This window comes from Debaryomyces fabryi, assembly GCF_001447935.2.
Source record: "Debaryomyces fabryi strain CBS 789 chromosome Unknown contig00088, whole genome shotgun sequence".
NCBI lineage: Eukaryota > Fungi > Ascomycota > Pichiomycetes > Serinales > Debaryomycetaceae > Debaryomyces > Debaryomyces fabryi.
The window spans coordinates 26,562-46,036 of record NW_015385514.1 but is presented as its reverse complement, the minus strand read 5'-3'; the positions used below and the strand labels follow the sequence as shown (position 1 = coordinate 46,036).

The 19,475-nt window shown below is 36.1% G+C and overlaps 11 protein-coding genes across 11 annotated transcripts; 7 read left to right on the top strand and 4 right to left on the bottom strand.

Annotated features, from left to right (window-relative positions):
• Positions 1-196: 196 nt before the first annotated feature.
• Positions 197-1,576, bottom strand: DBR1 (RNA lariat debranching enzyme; the record flags this gene model as incomplete). Its single annotated transcript, XM_015612650.1, has 1 exon — positions 197-1,576. The coding sequence occupies one exon, from the start codon at positions 1,574-1,576 to the stop codon at positions 197-199; it is 1,380 nt and encodes a 459-aa protein (XP_015466545.1).
• Positions 1,577-1,882: 306 nt separating this feature from the next.
• On the bottom strand, positions 1,883-2,782 carry MCR1 (cytochrome-b5 reductase; the record flags this gene model as incomplete). Its single annotated transcript, XM_015612649.1, has 1 exon — positions 1,883-2,782. The coding sequence occupies one exon, from the start codon at positions 2,780-2,782 to the stop codon at positions 1,883-1,885; it is 900 nt and encodes a 299-aa protein (XP_015466544.1).
• A 316-nt stretch (positions 2,783-3,098) lies between these two features.
• Positions 3,099-4,187, top strand: AC631_03819 (NADHX dehydratase; the record flags this gene model as incomplete). The annotated part of the gene is made up of 1 exon (XM_015612648.1): positions 3,099-4,187. The coding sequence occupies one exon, from the start codon at positions 3,099-3,101 to the stop codon at positions 4,185-4,187; it is 1,089 nt and encodes a 362-aa protein (XP_015466543.1).
• Positions 4,188-4,464: 277 nt separating this feature from the next.
• On the top strand, positions 4,465-5,709 carry AC631_03818 (uncharacterized protein; the record flags this gene model as incomplete). The annotated part of the gene is made up of 1 exon (XM_015612647.1): positions 4,465-5,709. One exon carries the CDS (start codon positions 4,465-4,467, stop codon positions 5,707-5,709), a length of 1,245 nt encoding a protein of 414 aa, XP_015466542.1.
• Positions 5,710-7,041: 1,332 nt separating this feature from the next.
• On the bottom strand, positions 7,042-8,694 carry AC631_03817 (uncharacterized protein; the record flags this gene model as incomplete). Its single annotated transcript, XM_015612646.1, has 1 exon — positions 7,042-8,694. The coding sequence occupies one exon, from the start codon at positions 8,692-8,694 to the stop codon at positions 7,042-7,044; it is 1,653 nt and encodes a 550-aa protein (XP_015466541.1).
• Positions 8,695-9,091: 397 nt separating this feature from the next.
• On the top strand, positions 9,092-11,071 carry AC631_03816 (sodium:solute symporter family protein; the record flags this gene model as incomplete). The annotated part of the gene is made up of 1 exon (XM_015612645.1): positions 9,092-11,071. The coding sequence occupies one exon, from the start codon at positions 9,092-9,094 to the stop codon at positions 11,069-11,071; it is 1,980 nt and encodes a 659-aa protein (XP_015466540.1).
• Positions 11,072-12,114: 1,043 nt separating this feature from the next.
• AC631_03815 (uncharacterized protein) lies at positions 12,115-14,003 on the top strand (the record flags this gene model as incomplete). Its single annotated transcript, XM_015612644.1, has 2 exons — positions 12,115-12,293; positions 12,350-14,003. 2 exons carry the CDS (start codon positions 12,115-12,117, stop codon positions 14,001-14,003), a joined length of 1,833 nt encoding a protein of 610 aa, XP_015466539.1.
• Positions 14,004-14,996: 993 nt separating this feature from the next.
• Positions 14,997-16,106, top strand: GPD2 (Gpd2p; the record flags this gene model as incomplete). The annotated part of the gene is made up of 1 exon (XM_015612643.1): positions 14,997-16,106. The coding sequence occupies one exon, from the start codon at positions 14,997-14,999 to the stop codon at positions 16,104-16,106; it is 1,110 nt and encodes a 369-aa protein (XP_015466538.1).
• A 221-nt stretch (positions 16,107-16,327) lies between these two features.
• On the top strand, positions 16,328-17,398 carry PCD1 (8-oxo-dGTP diphosphatase; the record flags this gene model as incomplete). Its single annotated transcript, XM_015612642.1, has 1 exon — positions 16,328-17,398. The coding sequence occupies one exon, from the start codon at positions 16,328-16,330 to the stop codon at positions 17,396-17,398; it is 1,071 nt and encodes a 356-aa protein (XP_015466537.1).
• A 104-nt stretch (positions 17,399-17,502) lies between these two features.
• On the top strand, positions 17,503-18,177 carry VMA22 (Vma22p; the record flags this gene model as incomplete). The annotated part of the gene is made up of 1 exon (XM_015612641.1): positions 17,503-18,177. The coding sequence occupies one exon, from the start codon at positions 17,503-17,505 to the stop codon at positions 18,175-18,177; it is 675 nt and encodes a 224-aa protein (XP_015466536.1).
• Positions 18,178-18,199: 22 nt separating this feature from the next.
• On the bottom strand, positions 18,200-19,456 carry SSF1 (rRNA-binding ribosome biosynthesis protein; the record flags this gene model as incomplete). The annotated part of the gene is made up of 1 exon (XM_015612640.1): positions 18,200-19,456. The coding sequence occupies one exon, from the start codon at positions 19,454-19,456 to the stop codon at positions 18,200-18,202; it is 1,257 nt and encodes a 418-aa protein (XP_015466535.1).
• Between the last annotated feature and the right edge of the window lie 19 nt (positions 19,457-19,475).

Below are 19,475 nucleotides of genomic sequence, written 5' to 3'. Positions count from 1 at the left end.
GTAAAGTTGATAAGTATTTTTGTTACATTTTTAAACCTACTTTACAAATCTAACAGACTATTTTCAAAGTAGGGTTTTATCTTTTATTTTTATATATTAAGTTATGCATTATTAAATTTAAATAAGGATTGATTACCACCACACTCCTTCAATGACTCTCAAAATTATTGAATGACAATCGTGGAATCTAAATCATCTATAGTTTATTATAAGGTACTTGGAATTTTGAGCAATATTCTGTAGTTTGATTGTTTTCCCAATACTTCAATGGAATATCTTCTTCATTGCTAGTAGGGGCAATGATTTTGAACGAATTTGAATCTATTTGGAAGGAATCATCGGGCAAATTGTTTAATTTAGTTAATTCAAACTTGATTTCATCCTCTAGTTCAGAATACAAATCAAATTGCTTTAGTACAAAATTGTAGAAATCCTCTTGTTGAATTGAGTTCCATACCCTTAAGTTACCGTTAATGAATCTTTCGATCACTTTGTTTATTGCAATGGATCTATTATCGTAATAAAGCAGCGGTGGTTCTACTTTTGAATCCGAGGTGTGATTGGTATCTTGCCTATAAGAAGGATGGCCGGTATTTTCCTTGGGGATTTCCACATCTATAATCTCAAGAAACTTTCTTCTAGGTAAACATTTATCAAGGGCAAGAAAATGCGTTTCAAGTACTTCATTATCTACTTTTAAAGGTAATTGGCTAGGGGTAGTAGGTGCAATTTCGAAATCATCCATTGTCAATTCAATTTTGTCAGTATTCAGCTTCTTATCAAAGTCATCCATATCAAGCTTTATTTCTTCATTATTTTCCATTGCATCCATATTTAATTCTAGCTTATTACTGTCCATACCTTCATCCATTTCTAGTTCAATCTTTTCATCATTTTGAGCATCATTCTTTACTTCATCGTCATTGTATTTGCTCTTCTTCGGCGCAGAATCGGCGTCATGATTGTTACCTCTTTTTACATTGTGTTTTACCAAAGCTTGGAATCTTACATGGAGATGTGATGCAAACCAATATCTAGGTTTTAAATGATCTAGCAAAACATTATTCAATGGACTGCCTAACGTGCCATTATTGATATCAGCTTTGAAAAAGGGTTTGTCTTTAAGCAACTTTCTCATATTTCCTTTCTTCTCAATATGCTGAGGCCAATCGTGACTTAATACAATATCTAATTTCTGCTGATCCATCAAATACATCTTTAAATAATTTTTGGCTTTCACTTGATATATAGAACGAATAGTATGTGGATTGTATGGTAACCTTTCATCCTTATTGTCGGCTCTAATAGAGTCATAGAATGATCTTCGATTATAAATACCACTAAGTCCGCCAATTTGTAGACCCCTGAACCAAACACACCCAAATTCACCAAGGTAATATATATTAGGAGCAACCCATCCACCATATTTCAATTCCTTTAAATAAGAAGAACTCTCATGGTTACCGCCAATGAATATTGTTAACACGGGAGCACGCTTTGCCCCCGAGTAGTATTCATGAAAATCACCCAATTTCTTATATTTCTCTGGAACAGAAATGGTTTGTAAGTCTACCATATTTCTAATTGCTTGAAAATCACCACATATGAGTAATAGATCAACGTTATCAGGTATGGCCTGATATATTTTGTCCAACTCACCATGGCAGCACCCTTCGACCGCAATTTTTAGAGTCCTCGTCGATTTCATGGTACAATGTGTACATAAATTGTCTAATCTCTAGCATTTTTTTGTCAGATAAATAAAGCGAAAATAAAAAATCATATTCAGAGTAGGGTAGTTACAACATTATTGCATGGACATATCCATAACTTTTAATATAATACTATATATCAAATTTCTACTTCTCTATTTCTAACTACTCTAGAACTTGAAAACATTTTCCTTGGTGTAACCTAAGTCAGCTAAAGCACCTTCAACTTCACCTTGGTCAGTTGGAGAATTCTTAGGACCTGAAATAGCCTTGTACAAACCTGGTGGACCACAAACGAAAACCTTGTTGTCCTTACCTGGACCTGGTAAACTAGATTTCAAGAAGTCCTTGGAAATGTAACCAGTTTCACCCTTCCAGCCTTCAGGAGCCTTGTCGAGGAAGTAAACAATCTTAACTTGGTCCTTGTGTTGTTCAGCAATGGTGTCTAATTCTTTCTTAATCAAAATATCCTTTTCAGTGAGGTTACCGTAGAATAAGTTAACCTTGGTCTTGTCTTCAGGGTTCTTGGTAATTTCGTGCAACAATTGGTACAATGGGGTGATACCGGTACCACCACCGATCAAAGCAATCGACTTGTATTGGTTTGGTTCCCACTTCCACTTGACAACTGGTCCCTTAAATGATAATGTGTCGTTAGGCTTCAAGTCGTGGATGTGGTTAGACATCTTACCTCCATCGTATTTCTTAATGACAAATTCAATTGTACCCTTACTATCAACATCTGAAATTGGTGTGTATGGTCTGATAACATTGTTACCCTTTGGTGTAACAAATTTGGTCAATAAACACGATGCATTAATCAATCCTGACACATCATCCTTGTTGGACAATTCGAAAACGAAATGCTTGGTATTGTGGGTAGTATCCCAGCTTTTAGCCAACTTCAAGTCAACCCATTCGTCATTACCAGTGAAGGTTTTTCCGGATTCATTCATAATAGAAGTAGTGGAAAATTGGTATGCTAATCCGATACTTCCTACTGTAGCAGCAAATGGTGCTAACACCTTAAAACTAGTTAAATTCTTACTTAATTGACGAGTAAACGACATATTTTATTGATTATTTGTTTTAATTGATTACTAACAAGAATTGATAATAATTAAAGCAATTATCCAAAAATAATTATAATACAATTCGGAATCATATTTCTTCGAATGGACTTATATACTATTTGCTCGGGCCTAAATTGCTTATATTACGTAATATGTGGACTATTTACATAATCCGAACTGACCACTTAAGACCAGGTAATAGCAAGGATTTTCCAGTTTGATACTAGAATAAAGTGTATAGATCGGATCAAAAGTAATAACTGAACGTTGATATATTGTACTTGAGTCGTTTGATAGAAGAAAATAGCCAAGTATGTTGAAAAATAAGACTCAGAAAGAATTGCTACAATTATGCCGGACAATTATCCAGCCTTTGGCACCCAATTTCCACAAGGGACAATCTGGTAAGATAGCAGTTATTGGGGGCAGTGAAGATTATACTGGAGCACCCTTCTTCGCTAGTCACTCGTCTGCATTGCTAGGAGCGGACTTAAGTCATGTTATTTGCGAGAAGATGGCATCGCCGGTGTTGAAGCTGTACTCGCCAGATTTGATGGTGCACCCGTATTTGTACGAGCTCCAGAGCCCGGAGATGAAGGAACATTTGTCGAAGAGTGAGGTGGAGGAATTGCTCAAGTTGACGGTGGAGGATGTGGTGGTGAAGGACCAACGCCAATTAGATGGGATTATTGAGGACATAATATTGCCGAAGATCGTGCGGTTGTTGGAAAGAATTGATATAGTTGTGATTGGGCCGGGGTTCGGCAGAGATCCGTTGATGTTGAAGACACTTGTAAAGATCATAGAGCAACTCAAGGTGATGAACAAGCCCATGATCTTGGATGCCGATGCGTTGTATTTGCTATCGATCAACCCACTACTTGTGAAAAATTACACCAAGGCAATCATAACCCCCAATGTGGTAGAATTTGACAGGCTTGCCAAAAAGTTGAACATCAAGTTTTCCATTGGCGAGACTGACGTTTCCAACCTTATTGAGTCTGCGACCCAGTTGTCGCAAAAACTAGGAAATGTCACTGTTATCCAAAAAAACTTCAAGGAAATAATGGTTTGCGACGACCAATATCTCATCAATGAACTTAAGGGATCAAATAGACGAGTTGGGGGTCAAGGTGACACTCTAACTGGAGCCATTGCTACGTTTGTGAACTGGTCTAACAACTACAATAACGGTTTATGGGATGCGACAACTAAAAAAGAAAAGTTATCGCCTGAAGACCTGAATTTGTTAGCCTGCTTTGCAGCCTCATCTACAGTGAGACTTGCAGCTTCCAAAGCCTTTGCTAAATACGGCAGATCAATGCAAACGTCCAACCTTCATGAGTTTCTTGGCGAGGCCTACGATGAATTATTCGAAAATGACAATTATATAAAGCTTTAAAGTAGTTTAACTATATCTTTTATCGACACTTATGACAATTAATGACATACTATCAGACCCTTCCTAGTATTTTATCGGTCTATTGCCGGCTAGACTAGTAGTTCAGATCAGAAACCACACTAGAGTGAAGAGTTACACAAAACCCCTGATAAAAGAAAAGAGGGGAGAATGACTTTGATAAAAATACCCGAGGTTATAATATATATATATATAGTCAACGTTTTCATCACCAGAAGCCATTTTCATTACAAATAGAATATATATAAGATCATTAGACATGGATATGGCCAGCTGTGGACCATCCAACGCATTACAGAATTTGTCCAAACATACTCAAAGGGACAATACCTTACAAAATGAGATAATTAGAAACCAGCCTCAACAGGGAAATGGATTCAGAAACCAACCAATAGTGGACCAAAGATTAAATCAGGACTTCCAGCAGTTTAGTAACGGACAGATATTTGATCAGTACCAGTCTGAGCCAGTTCGTCAGCAATTTCATCAGCATCATCGTCAACATAACCAGCCTCAATATAGTCAGCATCAACCTCAACAAGGATGGGTACAAGATTTTTCAAATATGAGTATAAATCAACAGCCAAGGCACCAGAGTGGGAAAATACAGAATGGTAATGTACAGAATGACTGGCATCAACAATTTATGAAACAACACCAGTCATCGCAACAGCCATTGCAGAATAATGTAGCTTATCAGCCTCAGCATCAAATGGGAGGGTTCCAGATGAACATGAGAACCAACTTATCAAATTCATTATATCAGACCAGAGGAAATATGTCCGAACATAAAGAGATACATAAGTTGGAAGAAGAGAACCAAATTTTTGATGCACAGTTTGACCAGTTAGAGAGAGAATTACAGCAAGAGCAGATGGGTAACGAACAAACAGCAGAAGTGCAAATGGATTCAAATGAGATCGACAAGGAACAGTTTGCGAGGACAGCGCAACAGGTCCAGGAGTCGATGCTTAAAGGCGAGAACAGCGAAACGAATGCAAAATTCAAGAATTCGAATTTCTTGAAGCTAATGAGCTCAATTTCGAACAGATCAGTCGAGTTATCTGCAGAAGGAGATAAGTTGGTGAGCAAAGAATCCGGTGAAGATATAAGGGATAACCCTGATCTCGTTGCGTCCCAATCACCGACCCCAGCACCATTGTTAAATCAGGAAAACACAAATTATATTCCTATGTCACGAGATGACAAACCTACCCAGGATACTCTTACACTGCATTTGCCCGACCCATTGGCACATATCAAGAAGGGTTCAGTTGAAGGAGACGTGAGTCCATTCCAGGCTGCACAGATCGTGAGTGGGAACCAGGTCAAGGCTTCTGATTGGATGGAAGAAGATGATTGGCTTGATATGACAGAGGACGCACCCTTCCCGGTGACGGGTGGTCCTCGAAGGGCTCCACAATCCCAAACTCGTCCAAATATAATGCCGGACGAATGGCAAGAAGTATACGACGACTACAAGCACGATGACGATTTCAATTAATATGCTTTACATAGACAATATATTTTCGCGGAAACTACATAATTACCACGTAGACCATACATGTAGAACACTTTCGTCTAACCCTCGTCCATTCGCTCTTTCCGTACAAAATGGTTATTGTAATGGTTCACATTCTCGGATTGACCCATTCCGCTATACATACCGCTATTGATCTATTATTCTTTCCATCTATAATTTACTATTGTTCCTTCCTCTTGTTTCTTATCACCGATTATTCTTCCACAGCAGATATATTATTTTCTGTTCATTCTCACTCCCTCCTGTTGCCTCTACTGCTCCTCCTACGACGCCTCCCATAACCCCTGCTATAATTTCGCCACTCGCGTCTTCTCATTTGGCCGGAATTCTAGTTCCTGTTTGCACCCAATTAGTATTGCCTACAAGTCCCATACCACCTCTGCACTTGTCTCACAGACGTCTGACAGACTCGAACCGGTGTCCAGATATCGTCACGATGACATCACACGAGCATGCGATTTCCGATTTTTTCCTTCTCGGACTTAGTTGTTCCGTAATTGTACCGCAACGGTGCCGATTTGCCCTCTTTGACCAATATGTCCAAGCGTCTTGTGAAGCAAATGCAAACTTCAGTTCATTTCAGTTTATACAGTGGTATTCTCCACCAATTGTGTTACATTGTCATATATCAGGCTGGCCAAGAATCAATGCGGTAATCATTGAGGAGGAAAGGAATTCGTAAGAAGAAAAATTCGTTATAGCAACAGCCTAAGCATTCATCCCAAGAAAATATTCTCAACTTAGTTGAATTCGAGATTCATCTTTTTCTGAACATGATCCCATGAAATAAATGTAGACACCACAATTTACAAATTCTACCGTCTTTATAATCAAGGCTAATGCTTTAATCAAAACGTCGTTTGGATCATTGTCTTTCGTTCAACTCTGTAAATTCTTAGAATGGCTTGTAATAACTGGCTGTAGTACTGAGTTCGCTCCAAGCATAACAGTTTGCCGACGTTGGCCTAAGAATTTAACTCCTTTAGAGATTCACAGCTCACCCTATACTTAATTTGCATATAAGAAAGGTTAAGATCAATAATGTCTTATGGGATAGCTTTTGAATGGACATTGTCAATGAAAGGGCTGATCCGTAGTTGATGACATGGATATGACTGACTACTTAGGAATTCTACTGTCTCAATTAAAAGAAAGATTAAATAGGCTTGTGATCACACCTAAAGAATATACTTGTCTATGGACTCCCTGATATAAGAAAAAGGTAAAAAGAGTTAAGTAAAAAATAATACTTAAATATCTTTTACATATATAATACAGGTATTCGTATTTACCTTAACAAGTGATATATGCTTTCAAGCAAGATTCAACAACCGACGCAACTACTAGAGTCTTCTCTTCTTGTAATTGTCTACCAACTACCTGGAGGCAAACCGGCATTGTATCGTATAATTCAGCATCATAATACTTATGAAATATCTCGTCGATATCATTGCTAGGAATGTAATCGGATTGAACAGGATCAAGCTTTTTGTCAGCCTTAGTTACTGGCAATACAACACTAGGATAATCAACAAAATTAAAAGGGCAACTATAATTCAATGTATTCAAACTATCAGGTAAATAGGCACATGATGGCCATACGGGACAAATTAAACCATCAATTGGTTTACCAGATTTAGTTCTATTTGCAGTTTCATTCCAAAGTTTAGCAAAATCTTGTTTTCCTTCATAATGTTTTCTACATAAATCCCACCATTCATTTACATTTAATGCAGGCTTCTGCAGATCTAATACAATCATATCGTTGACTTGTTTAACAATAGGTTCCCCTGACTTTTTACACATCTCTAAAACTTCTAAACCCTGATCTGCAGTAAATATTTCAGTTGCTGTTTCGAGATATTTACTATTTGGTATATTTATATCAATAACTTCATGGCCCTGAGCCTTTAAAGATTCAATAACTTGTTTTAAAGCCCTTTGAAGAGGTGGGTGAGGCTTTATTTGACCATCAAATAACCATATTCCAAATGACAATCTTTCCTGCTTTAATCTTGAATAATCATTATAAGGAATAGGTACAACTTTTGGATCAAACTCCCAGAGTTTCCATTCAATAATGAGTTTTGTAATATATTCTACATCTGCTAAACTTCTTGCCATTGGTCCAATTGCAGAAGGCATTGTTTCTTGTGAATTATAAGAATTAGTAACTCTCAAATAAGAAATTCTACCAGTAGAAGGTTTTAAAGCATGGAGACCTTGAAAAGCAGATGGAATACGAATACTTCCTCCAATATCAGTTCCAAACCCCATTGGAGATGCTCCAGCTCCAATAAGCGCACCTTCACCACCTGATGAACCACCACTTGTTAATTTATAATTAGAAGCATTCAAAGTGTACCCATGAACATTAGAGACAGTTTCAGGTGATAGCATTGCCATTGGTACAGTAGTTTTAACATAAAATACAGCACCAGCCTTTTGCAAGTATTCAGCTAATAAACTAATTTCAGTTTTTGGTTTATTCAATAACGCAACATACCCAATGGCACTATCAATGCCAGGAAGATCAACTTGATCTTTAAGTGAAATTGGAATCCCATGTAATGGACCAACCACGCAACCTTTTTTTTCAAAATAATTATCAAGCTCTTTAGCTTGTTCAAAAGCCTTATCGAAGAAGATTTCACTGCAACAATTTAAAATCTGTTGGGCCATTGCGGCTCTATGACAGTAAGCCTTTGCCACAGTCAAAGCTTTTAATTCGCCCTTCCTAATTTTGCATTGAAGTTGCAACATAGTTAAACTTGTAATATCAACTTCAGCTTGAGGAAGAATTGAATCTAAATATTCATAAGTATTAATATACTTTGCTTGAATCATATCCTCTTTGATTGAATCATTAATCCAATCTGATGGAATTGAAGCTTTAACAACATTTCTTTTAGCTTCAACTATATCTTCCCAACTTTTAACAGTCATACTTCTTACTTTCTATTTTTTTTTTTTTGATCCGTCTGTCTGATCTAATTGCGTGCATACCATCATATCTGTCTGTTTCAATATATATATATATATATATTATACTTCTTTACTGATAAGCAGACATGTTTAGATACTGTATCTACTTTCCAAGTTTATCAGTAGAATATGGATCTCGGGATTCGGATCTCGGAATAAATTCCATTACAGGCTCTACTGTTTAAGGATTCACTACTACATAATTGTCATCATCAGATAACAGCTTATCATATGTCCTTATCAGTCAAAATCTAGTCTTACTCTAATATAAAATGAGCAGAGTAACTATATAATTGGATCTGGGAATAACACCCTAGGAGAAAATTACATAGAAGACTCATCTAAAGAATAGAAGAAAATGGATACAATTCTTAGTCAAGGTTATGGTTATGGTTTTGCTTTAGGGCTTGGAGCTGCATTTGCTTTGTTGATGGTGGTTATTACAAAGGTTAGTACTCTGTATTTGGGGCAAGTACAAACTTCAGAACGGTTTTCAACTGCTTCAAGAAGTGTCAAATCAGGTTTAATTGCCTCAAGCACTGTTTCAGCTTGGACTTGGCCAGCCACGCTTCTTACATCTGGTCAATGGAGTTATGATCATGGTATCAGCGGTGGATTTTTGTACGGCATTGGGGGGACGCTTCAAATCACATTATTTTTATTTTTAGCTATTCAATTAAAAAGGAATGCACCATCAGCTCATACTATTTCAGAATGCTTTTATATTAGATTTGGGAAATTGGGACATTGTGTGTTTCTTTTTTACTGTATAGCAACAAATATTTTGATATCTGCCTTATTGCTTTTAGGTGGTTCTCAAGCTTTTGCTGCCACTACAGGTATGCATGTTGTTGCAGCAAGTTTCCTATTGCCACTTAATGTAATTGTCTATACTACAATGGGTGGATTAAAAGCTACTTTCATATCTGATTGGACCCATACAGTTATTATTTATGGGATTTTGTTATCTACTTGTTATACCATTTATTGCTCTTCACCGCTTATTGGGTCACCAAGTAAGATGTACGATCTTTTAGTTGAAGTTCAAGAAATCTTCCCTTCGGCAACTGGCCAAAGTTACCTTTCTTTTCATGATAAATCAATGTACTTTCTTACTTGGTCAGTCGCAATTGGTGGCCTTAGTTCTGTTTTTGGGGATCCAGGCTATTCTCAAAGAGCTATTGCGTCGGAGCCTTCTAGTGTATTTTTCGGTTATTTGATGGGTGGCATTTGTTGGTGGATTATTCCATTTGCTCTTGGGCTGTCAACTGGTCTAGCATGTAGAGCTTTGTTAACGAATCCAGCTTCTATTACATATCCAAATGCTTTAAGTATAGAAGAAGCTAATAGTGGATTACCTGTTATTTATGGTATGGCTGCAATTTTTGGTAAAAGCGGTGCTGCTGCTGGGTTGGTTATGTTATTTATGTCTGTTACATCAGCTACATCAGCTGAGTTAATTGCGTTTTCTTCAGTAACAACGTATGATATTTATAGAACTTATATTAAGCGTGATGCCTCTGGAAATCAGTTAGTCAATGTTGCTCATATGTCAGTTATTGGATTTGGAATTGCAATGGGGGCATTATCGACTTTATTTAATTATATTGGTGTTACCACTGGTTGGTTGCTCAGTTTCCTTGGGATTATATTAACTCCTGAAGTTAGTGCTGTTTGTTTTACATTATTTTGGCCCAAGATGACCAAATTATCTTTAGTTATAGGTTGTCCATTAGGTACTTTAACAGGTATTGGATGTTGGATCGGTTCAACTTATCATTTCGCTGGTATTATTACTAAAGATTCATTAATGACGACTGAAGCTACATTTATTGGCAATATAACTTCATTGGCAAGCTCAGCTATTTATATTATTTTGATTTCACTCATTAAGCCGGATAAAGAATCATTTTCTATGGAATCGTTAAATGGGAATTTTATTCTCGGTGATGATATTGATGAAGAGAGTAAAGAAGCTGTTGCAATTAGTAATAAAGTTAAGAAAACTTTAACAAGACATTCTTGGTTAAGTTTGTTAAGTAATGCTTTTGTTCTTCTTGGAGCTTATATTATTGTTCCTGTTTCTCTATATGGGATAAAAAAAGATTTAACTAAGAGTTCATTCACTGCATTAATCATTATAATGTTAATATGGCTTTTACTTGCAGCCGGGTATATCATAATTTTCCCATTGTGGCAAGGAAAAGCTTCAATTCTTGTTATTGCTAAACATTTCCTTGGTAAATCAGACAAACCTGATGATCTTGATTCAGGAAGCTCTCAGTTTTCTGACGCCAGTGTTGAAGAAGCTGAAGTAACTCATATTACAAAAGTATGAGATGTGTAGTTTAATAATGTATAAATGTTTATGATTATAATATGTTGACTTTTATTTGTGACATTCAATGTAGTCAGTTGATATCACACCTCTGTTGAATGATATCACCTGTTCTTTAAAATTGAACTTGCATCTTCAGAAATTTGCCGGTTCCATGATGGCCCAGGTTAAAGTTATTAATATTGCTATATGTACCTAAATATCGGACTAGATGTGTACATGTTAGAGATTGTAATAATATCGTACTAAACTATAAATTGCTTAAAATAAAAAACAACTACACCAGTTTTATAGGAATATATAAATTTATTACTACTTTTCGATATTACCCCAACTTTGAATTTGGCATTATAGTCAACTCGATTTTCTCCACAGAACTAAAATTATATGTCACCTGCTGATATTAACGAACATTGCCAGATAACGTAGTTTAGCAAATAATGAGAGGAACAGGTTTTTGAGTACCTTTATATATATATATTCTTCGAATGGGAAATTAATTATATCCTTGTTGGAAAATTAATTGTTTACACCGCGAGGTCAAGCAGTGGCACCACCAGGTTCTGACCCTAGGTGAACGCTTTACTATCGCTTCAGCGGACTTAAGAAATTAAGTTTAATGATGTGTGAAAAATATTTAGCTTTAGACAGACAACAACTTACGTCCACCTATGACGACACTACAAATTTAGAGAAATTGACACTTAAAGGGATCAGCGATTAATTTTGATCCACCTTAAATGACATTGTAAGCTATTAAAATATCTTAGTTGGGTAGTCAATTCTCAGTGTTCAGTGCGGTGTTCATTGATAAAAGATCAGAAAGTAAGTAAGATACCAAACGCGATATTATATTAAATACGGATTAGAGATAAGGAAAAAAATATTCGTAATTATCTAATTCAATTCTGACTTTTAAATTCTAAAATTCCGATAGCCCTTTAGATATAATGAATGGTATTGTTAGATAATTCTAATTTATATATTTGTTTTTACTGAAAAGGAATATCATTGTTATTTTGAATTAAGAAAAAGAGTAAGGTATGGGACTGATGAGAAAAAGAACATCACTAGCCTGTGAAAATTGTAGGAAGAGGAAGATAAAATGTAGTGGTGGACCAGTCTGTCAAGAATGTGCTAGGTTTGGGTCTAGATGTTTTGTCAGATCTCAGTATCGAGCAACAAAGAAATCGATTGCTAGAGCACAATCGAGAGGAATTAAGTACGTACTAAGACTACAATTATACAAGAAGATAAAGGTATATACTAACAATCAAGGTCACCTATAGTAAATAAGGAAACCATAGAATTCCCTGATTTGCCAATTAGTGGTCAAAATAATATATCTGAATATTTTGGATCGACGAGTAATTTTTCGTTTGTAAATCAGCTAAATAACTTGTTACGGCCACTCCTGAATTCTGAATATGAAGAGCAGGGCAAAGTACAAGGATTAGAAAGATTTGGGATCAAGCCTACAATATTGGAGTATTCGTGGTCTTTTGATTTATCATTAGAAAATTTTAGTACTGAATCAATGAATAAATTATTAGTTGCATATCTAGAAACCTGGGCAATTCCAATACCGGTATTCAATGCAACTGAATTATTCACATTAGCATCAAAAACCTGGATGAATCCACACGCTTCACCAGAAGATAGAGCACTTCTTTATTTGGTCTTGTCTGCCGGAGCAGCAACATCATATTTTGATAATGAAGAAAGTAGCCCAAATGCATTCCCCGTAGCGAAAGCTTTCTATAATTTAGCTTTCCAGACAGTACCGACGATTTTTTCCAAAGTATCATTTGATTCGGTAAGAATTATACTTCTTATGTGTTTATGTGCTTGTTCTTTAGGAGATACGGCACTTTCATATACTTACATTGGATTTGCAATGAGAATTCTGTTAGCAATTGGGCTTCATAAAAATAATGTGGTTAAGGTCCTGTCTAATTCATTCGGAAGCAGTCATCATAAACGAGTATGGGCTGCTGTTTGGCAATTTAATAAATATTGGAGCTTTTCTGTGGGTAGGCCGAATGGGATAAGTGACAATGTGGGAGCACCATTAGTTAAAGAAGAAGATTTTAAGTATGATGGATATGGGGAACTGAAAGAATTTAAAATGACTGTTGAACATCTGAGAGTAAGAATCTGTTTTGCATCCTTATTACTGAAGATTGACGATGAATTATATAATTCCAAAAATGACCTTTTAACTATGGTCGGTATTATTGAACAATTTTCGTATGAAATTGATGACGTATATTTAAGTAGTAGTGACATGCAAATAATTCAAACTGATGTCACCGATGATGTAAAAAATTTAAGAAAGGAAAGAATCATCGAATGGTTTTGGATTAGAATCTATTATCTTTATATTAAATTAATCTTATTCCGTCCATTTTTAATTTTCAGTGCTTATCTTGACAACAATGGTACTCAAATTCCTGATTCTTTAAGAAATAAAATCGAAGCAGGATCAAAAAATTGTGTTGATGTTGCAATTGAATTATCAGACTTCATTATAAAACTAAATAATAAGGTTAGGTTAACTCAACCCATAGTTTTCATAAGTACTTATTTAGAAGGTACTTCCACTGTACTTTTATTTTATATTGTTAGTAATTTTGCTGATATTTCAGACAATATGGCTAGAAAATTATGGAAGGTACTACAAGACATCCGAGATTTCCTTAATGGTTCATATGGTTGCTACCTTGATACGACAAAAATTCTAGCAAGAGATGGATTAAATTCATTGTATAATGTATTAACATCAAGAAATATTGATAAAAATGATAGAAGTTTTACCTACCTTGATAAAATTATGGAACCTGTTATATCAACACGGCTGGGAAATGCAACACAAAATGCTGAAATTGAAGAAATTTGGCACAAGGCCCTAAATTCAGTAACCTTTTCATGATATCTTTGTGTTATATATATTCTATAAGTTATCCCCCAGGTTCGAAGTGTGTCTAGACCATTCGGCCATCAAATTATGTTTTGATAGTAAATTGGAATAGCGACTGATCTTCAAGGAAAGTGCAGGGTCGCAAGCTCGACTCTCCATATTACGTTCTTCACCTGAAAAGGTTTCCAATTTTGGACAGGAATCTTGAACTATACCCTGATCACTCTTAACAATAAGGCTAAGAACATATTGAAGAAATGATTAATGATCACTTATTTGCGTAGAAATTATCTATCGTAAGACATTTCGAATATACGACTGTATTCTTCTCTAATTACACATGCTTATTCGTTGATTGTATATGATTGATCTACATTAAACAAAATTATCAAATTACGAATAGTCGCCCTTCGACTCTAATCACCTATTGCTCAATTTCTCTACAGATTGGTCTTCCGTATCAGTACACTCCCACTCTGCTGCCATTGACTCAGACTCCCCCTCTAGACCAAACTCCGGCGTACAGTACGCCGTTTACACTCCGAAAATTACAATCAAAAATAAATTTCTTTTCAAGATCGATAACTCAGGGCTTCGTAACGACTTCCCCCCTACTGTTATAACTAAGTCCTAAAATAAATTCGATGACATAACCCAAGAGAAATGTAAAAAGAAACGGAATGAGTCGCAGAAAGTCACTTCCGGTAGAAGCTGATGACTAGTGTATGTAGCAACGTATTATAGTACGATTGTTGGGCTTCACTAGTAGAAATGCGAGAAGACCGTAGAACAAGTAAGCAGAAAAAAAGTATTTCTGTGAGATGCGAGGGCATTTCCGGTCGGTCCAACAGTACTTAGTAGGTGACTTCATGATGACATCATTAGACATTCGGATTAATTGATCAAAATTATATTTTTCAGGTATAAATAGGGTGGACTTGGCCGTAATTAAACACGAATTCTTCTATCAGTAATTACTTTAGAAACATACTAATACAAACAAAAATGAGTACTACACCATACAATATCGAAAAGCCATTCAGAGTTGCCATCATTGGATCTGGTAACTGGGGTACTGCTGTCGCAAAGATCGTTGCTGAAAACACAGCTGAAAAGTCAGAAGTGTTCGAAAAACAAGTCAACATGTGGGTTTTTGAAGAAGAAGTTGACGGACAAAAGTTGACTGAAATCATTAACACCAAACATGAAAACGTTAAATATTTACCAGAAGTCAAGTTGCCGGAAAACTTGGTTGCAAACCCAGACGTTGTTGACACCGTCAAGGGTGCTGATTTATTAATTTTCAACATTCCACATCAATTCTTACCAAGAGTGTGTAAGCAATTAGTTGGCCATGTTAAGTCCACTGCCAGAGCCATCTCTTGTTTAAAGGGTTTGGAAGTCGGTCCAGAAGGTTGTAAGTTGTTATCGCAATCCATCAACGACACCTTAGGTGTCCACTGTGGTGTCTTATCTGGTGCCAACATCGCTAACGAAGTTGCCAGAGAAAGATGGTCTGAAACTACCATTGCCTACAACATCCCTGAAGACTTCAGAGGTAAGGGTAAGGATATCGACGAATACATCTTAAAGAAATTATTCCACAGAACCTACTTCCACGTCAGAGTTATCAATGATATCATCGGTGCTTCTTTTGCTGGTGCTTTAAAGAATGTCGTTGCATGTGCTGTTGGTTTCGTTATCGGTGCCGGCTGGGGTGACAACGCTAAGGCCGCTATCATGAGAATTGGTATCAGAGAAATCATCCACTTTGCTTCTTACTACCAAAAATTCGGTGTCAAAGGTCCAGCTCCAGAATCTACCACTTTCACTGAAGAATCTGCCGGTGTTGCTGATTTAATCACTACCTGTTCCGGTGGTAGAAATGTTAAGGTCGCCAGATACATGATCGAAAACAATGTCGATGCTTGGGAAGCTGAAAAGATTGTCTTAAAGGGTCAATCTTCTCAAGGTATCTTAACTGCTAAGGAAGTCCACGAATTGTTAACTAACTACAACTTGAGTGCTGAATTCCCATTATTCGAAGCTACCTACAGAATCATTTATGAAAATGCCGATGTCAATCAATTCCCAGTCATCTTAGAAAGAGATTAGAGAATTCTCTTGAAATCGCTTGTATATTAGAATGCTTGATTTTTTATATTTTATAGAGGAATTTAATAAGTTATTATTTACTATTAATCATTTTAATCCTGTAGATCTCGTATAGCGTAAATCTTGCTCGCTTGATTGCGAGTGACGTTTTGATTTTTGTATACAGGGGTCTATTCGTTCTTCCACTAGAATAACCCCATACTTTTTAAGTGTTTTCCATAATGCCTATCACCTCCGAAGAGTTGTTCTTAATAAACGTCAGGACGTATCAGGCTGCTAACTATCTGAGCCCACTGCATTCAATTTGGCACAAAGTTCCCGTTGCCAGAAGATCAGCAGTCTTTGTATTGCTCTTTTTGGGTAATATGGGCGAATTACGAGTGATCTTGACGAAAAGGTCTTCTAAACTAAGAAGCTTTCCGGGTCATATTTCATTGCCAGGTGGAAAGGCTGATAGTGGACTTGAGACTGAATGGCAGGTATCCAGAAGAGAAATGGAAGAAGAAATCGGGTTGGAAGCTAACAATGACAAACTCATGAAACACTATGGATTCACGATTGATCACTTAAATCTACTCCCATGCTACCTATCAAGAACATTCCTGGCAGTCAAGCCTTGTGTGGGATTTATGAACTTATCGGGTCAGCACGAGCAAGAGCAGGAACTTTTTGGGAATTTGAAGTTGAACTTGAATCCGGACGAAAGCTCAAGTATATTCTCGTGCCCATTGAAAGACTTTTTATATCCCTCGACAAAATCACCTTCTAAGGAGTGTATTAAGAGACAGTTTTTCAAGATTGACTGGGGCGGCATACCATGGAATTTACGCTCTTATACCTTTCCGTATGCGAACGACAATGAGATAAGTTGGTTACGTGAAATTAATGACACGTCTATGTCCTCAGAAGAAGACGATGAAATAAACCCTTCTATGCAAGAGAAAGCTAAGGCTATGCCCAAGAGAGATTTATCTACTTGGGGGCGTCTTGGTACAAGACGTGATTCAGATACAGATCTAAAAATTAATGATGTATGGGGATTGACCGCAAACATACTCCATGATCTAGCACAGATTGTATACTGCCAGCCTACTGTCTATAAGAATAAAACATTTGGAGAAGAAGAACTCATCAACAGTATTTTTACGTATGGGAATCTCATGCAATCGAAGGAAAGATCTGAAGAAGAGGTAAAGCTTATTCATAGTAAGACAATTAATGAAGAATTTGGGTTTAATAGCATCTTGCCGAAAGATGAATTCCTTAGATTGAAAGAAATATATAGGCATTAGCTAAGTATTTATTTTTCAGTAGATTAAAAAGTTGATATATTAGATTAGGAAAAGTTATTTCTGCGAAACAGTAATCTGATCTTCGCTAGGTTTTTATTAACTAAATGTCGAATTCAATTGATAAGATTACATCGATATTTGAAGACATATCAGTAAAGCAAGAAGACTCTGTTGATGAGGACTATAAATTAATATCAAAGTCTGAGACATCTTTGTCGCCTATAGATGATAAAACTATTAGATTACTTGAACTAATTGACGCCTATGAGAAATTAACTAATGAAAATAGATTAAACTACATAAATGGGTTTCTTCATTTGAGTAGAGCTAATTACAATAATGGGTCCTTAAGCAAGAAATTTGGGCCTGACTCTTTCGATTTAAGGCCATATGGGGCTTGCAAACAAATACAAGTTAAAGATAAGTTTGAATTAGTAGACTTATTGAAAGCACAAAAAGATAAGAGTGAACAAGCAAAAGATATAAGTGGACAAGCAAAAGAAACCAATGAAAAGAAAGAAACAGATGTAGAATCAACATTGAAGAATAGAAAAACCAAAAAAGTTGAGAAAGAAAAGGAATTCGATAACATAGATGACATAGAATCCCAAAACTCAAAATTGAAAGATCCCATTTCTCAATTTGGTGGTTTAGTTCCATATCAGCTTAAACAATCGCAAGCTTTTTTTGGTAACTGTTTGGATATATCCATAAAGATAATAAATCTACAAAGAGAAATAAAAAAATTAATTGAAGATATTGAAGAAATATCTAAATAGAATGTATATAATTTTATCATAATTACTCAACGTCACTATATAAATCGCTGTCATTTTCGTAATCTTCTGCTTTGATCTCTGGTGCATCGCTTTCGCTATCACTGTCGGACATAGGTTCGTCTTTTCCTTCTTCACCTTCTTCACCGTTTTGTCTAGCTTTTCTTCTTTCCTTCTTAGCCTTCTTTTTTTCTTCCTTCGCTTCAACATTAGCTTGTTGTTTAGCTCTTCTTTCGGCCTTCTCTTTTAATCTCAATTCATGCTTTTTATTTAATGCCTTCTGTTCGACTTCAGACTTACTGATCTTGGCGTGGTAAAGTGTCTTTGATGATCCAGTTAAATTCTCTTCAATCTTCATTAATGTCATATTTATACGAGGACCAAGTTCTGTAAGCTTGATAGCCCTCTTACGAGTTTGAGGACTATCAGTATCTTTAGGATCAGCAGCCGTTTTCTTTTTAAGAACGTTTGCTTCTTCGTTATTTTTAATTTCTACAATTGCATCGTCTTCTACTTCGGAATCCGAAGTTATGCCACCAACGGAATATGGATCCAACAACAAATCAGACACATCATTGTTTGCTGATAAGTTAGGTAAAGACTTCTTTAAATTATGATGAGAGTTAAGTAATTTCTTAACATTACGACTTCCGTCAACTAATTTTGTGTCTATAGCATAATGTCTTAATTCTATTTCCTCTGTTTCTGGGTTCTTGTTTATCATCAAAACTCTTTTGATGGACGATACTTTCGTCAGTTGTGGTTGAATTGGGGGAAACATGTTCTGAAATACTGTAATTAATAATTTCTCGTGGTTTTCAACTTCATTCAACTTATTCAGAAACCCATTTAAAACAAGCAATGGTGGGCTCAAGAATTCTGGCGAATCCTTTCCTACGGACTTTGGATGTTTCAATATTCTACTCACATCCTTAATCAATGAATAGTTGTTAATTCTGAACTGCAATGTTGGTCCCCTAGGCATTTTTCCAATTCTCAATGATATACTTCCTGTTTCTTCAGACTGGTTGAAAACAAATAAGTCTGAAACACCTAAAGGCCCAGCCATGACAATGAAATCCTTCAACTTATTTGATTTTCTCTCCCTTAAATTAATGGCCGTATGTGGTTGCATGACATTTCTGAAATCCTTAACTAACTGACTTAAAGAATGATTTCTCAATGATGATCCCAATCTAATAACCATAGACCTAGGTATCTTGGCTAATTCTTCCTCAGAAACCTTCTTATGGGTTCTGGTCTTTTGTCTTCTCTTTGCCATACTCCTATTTAGCTATTTT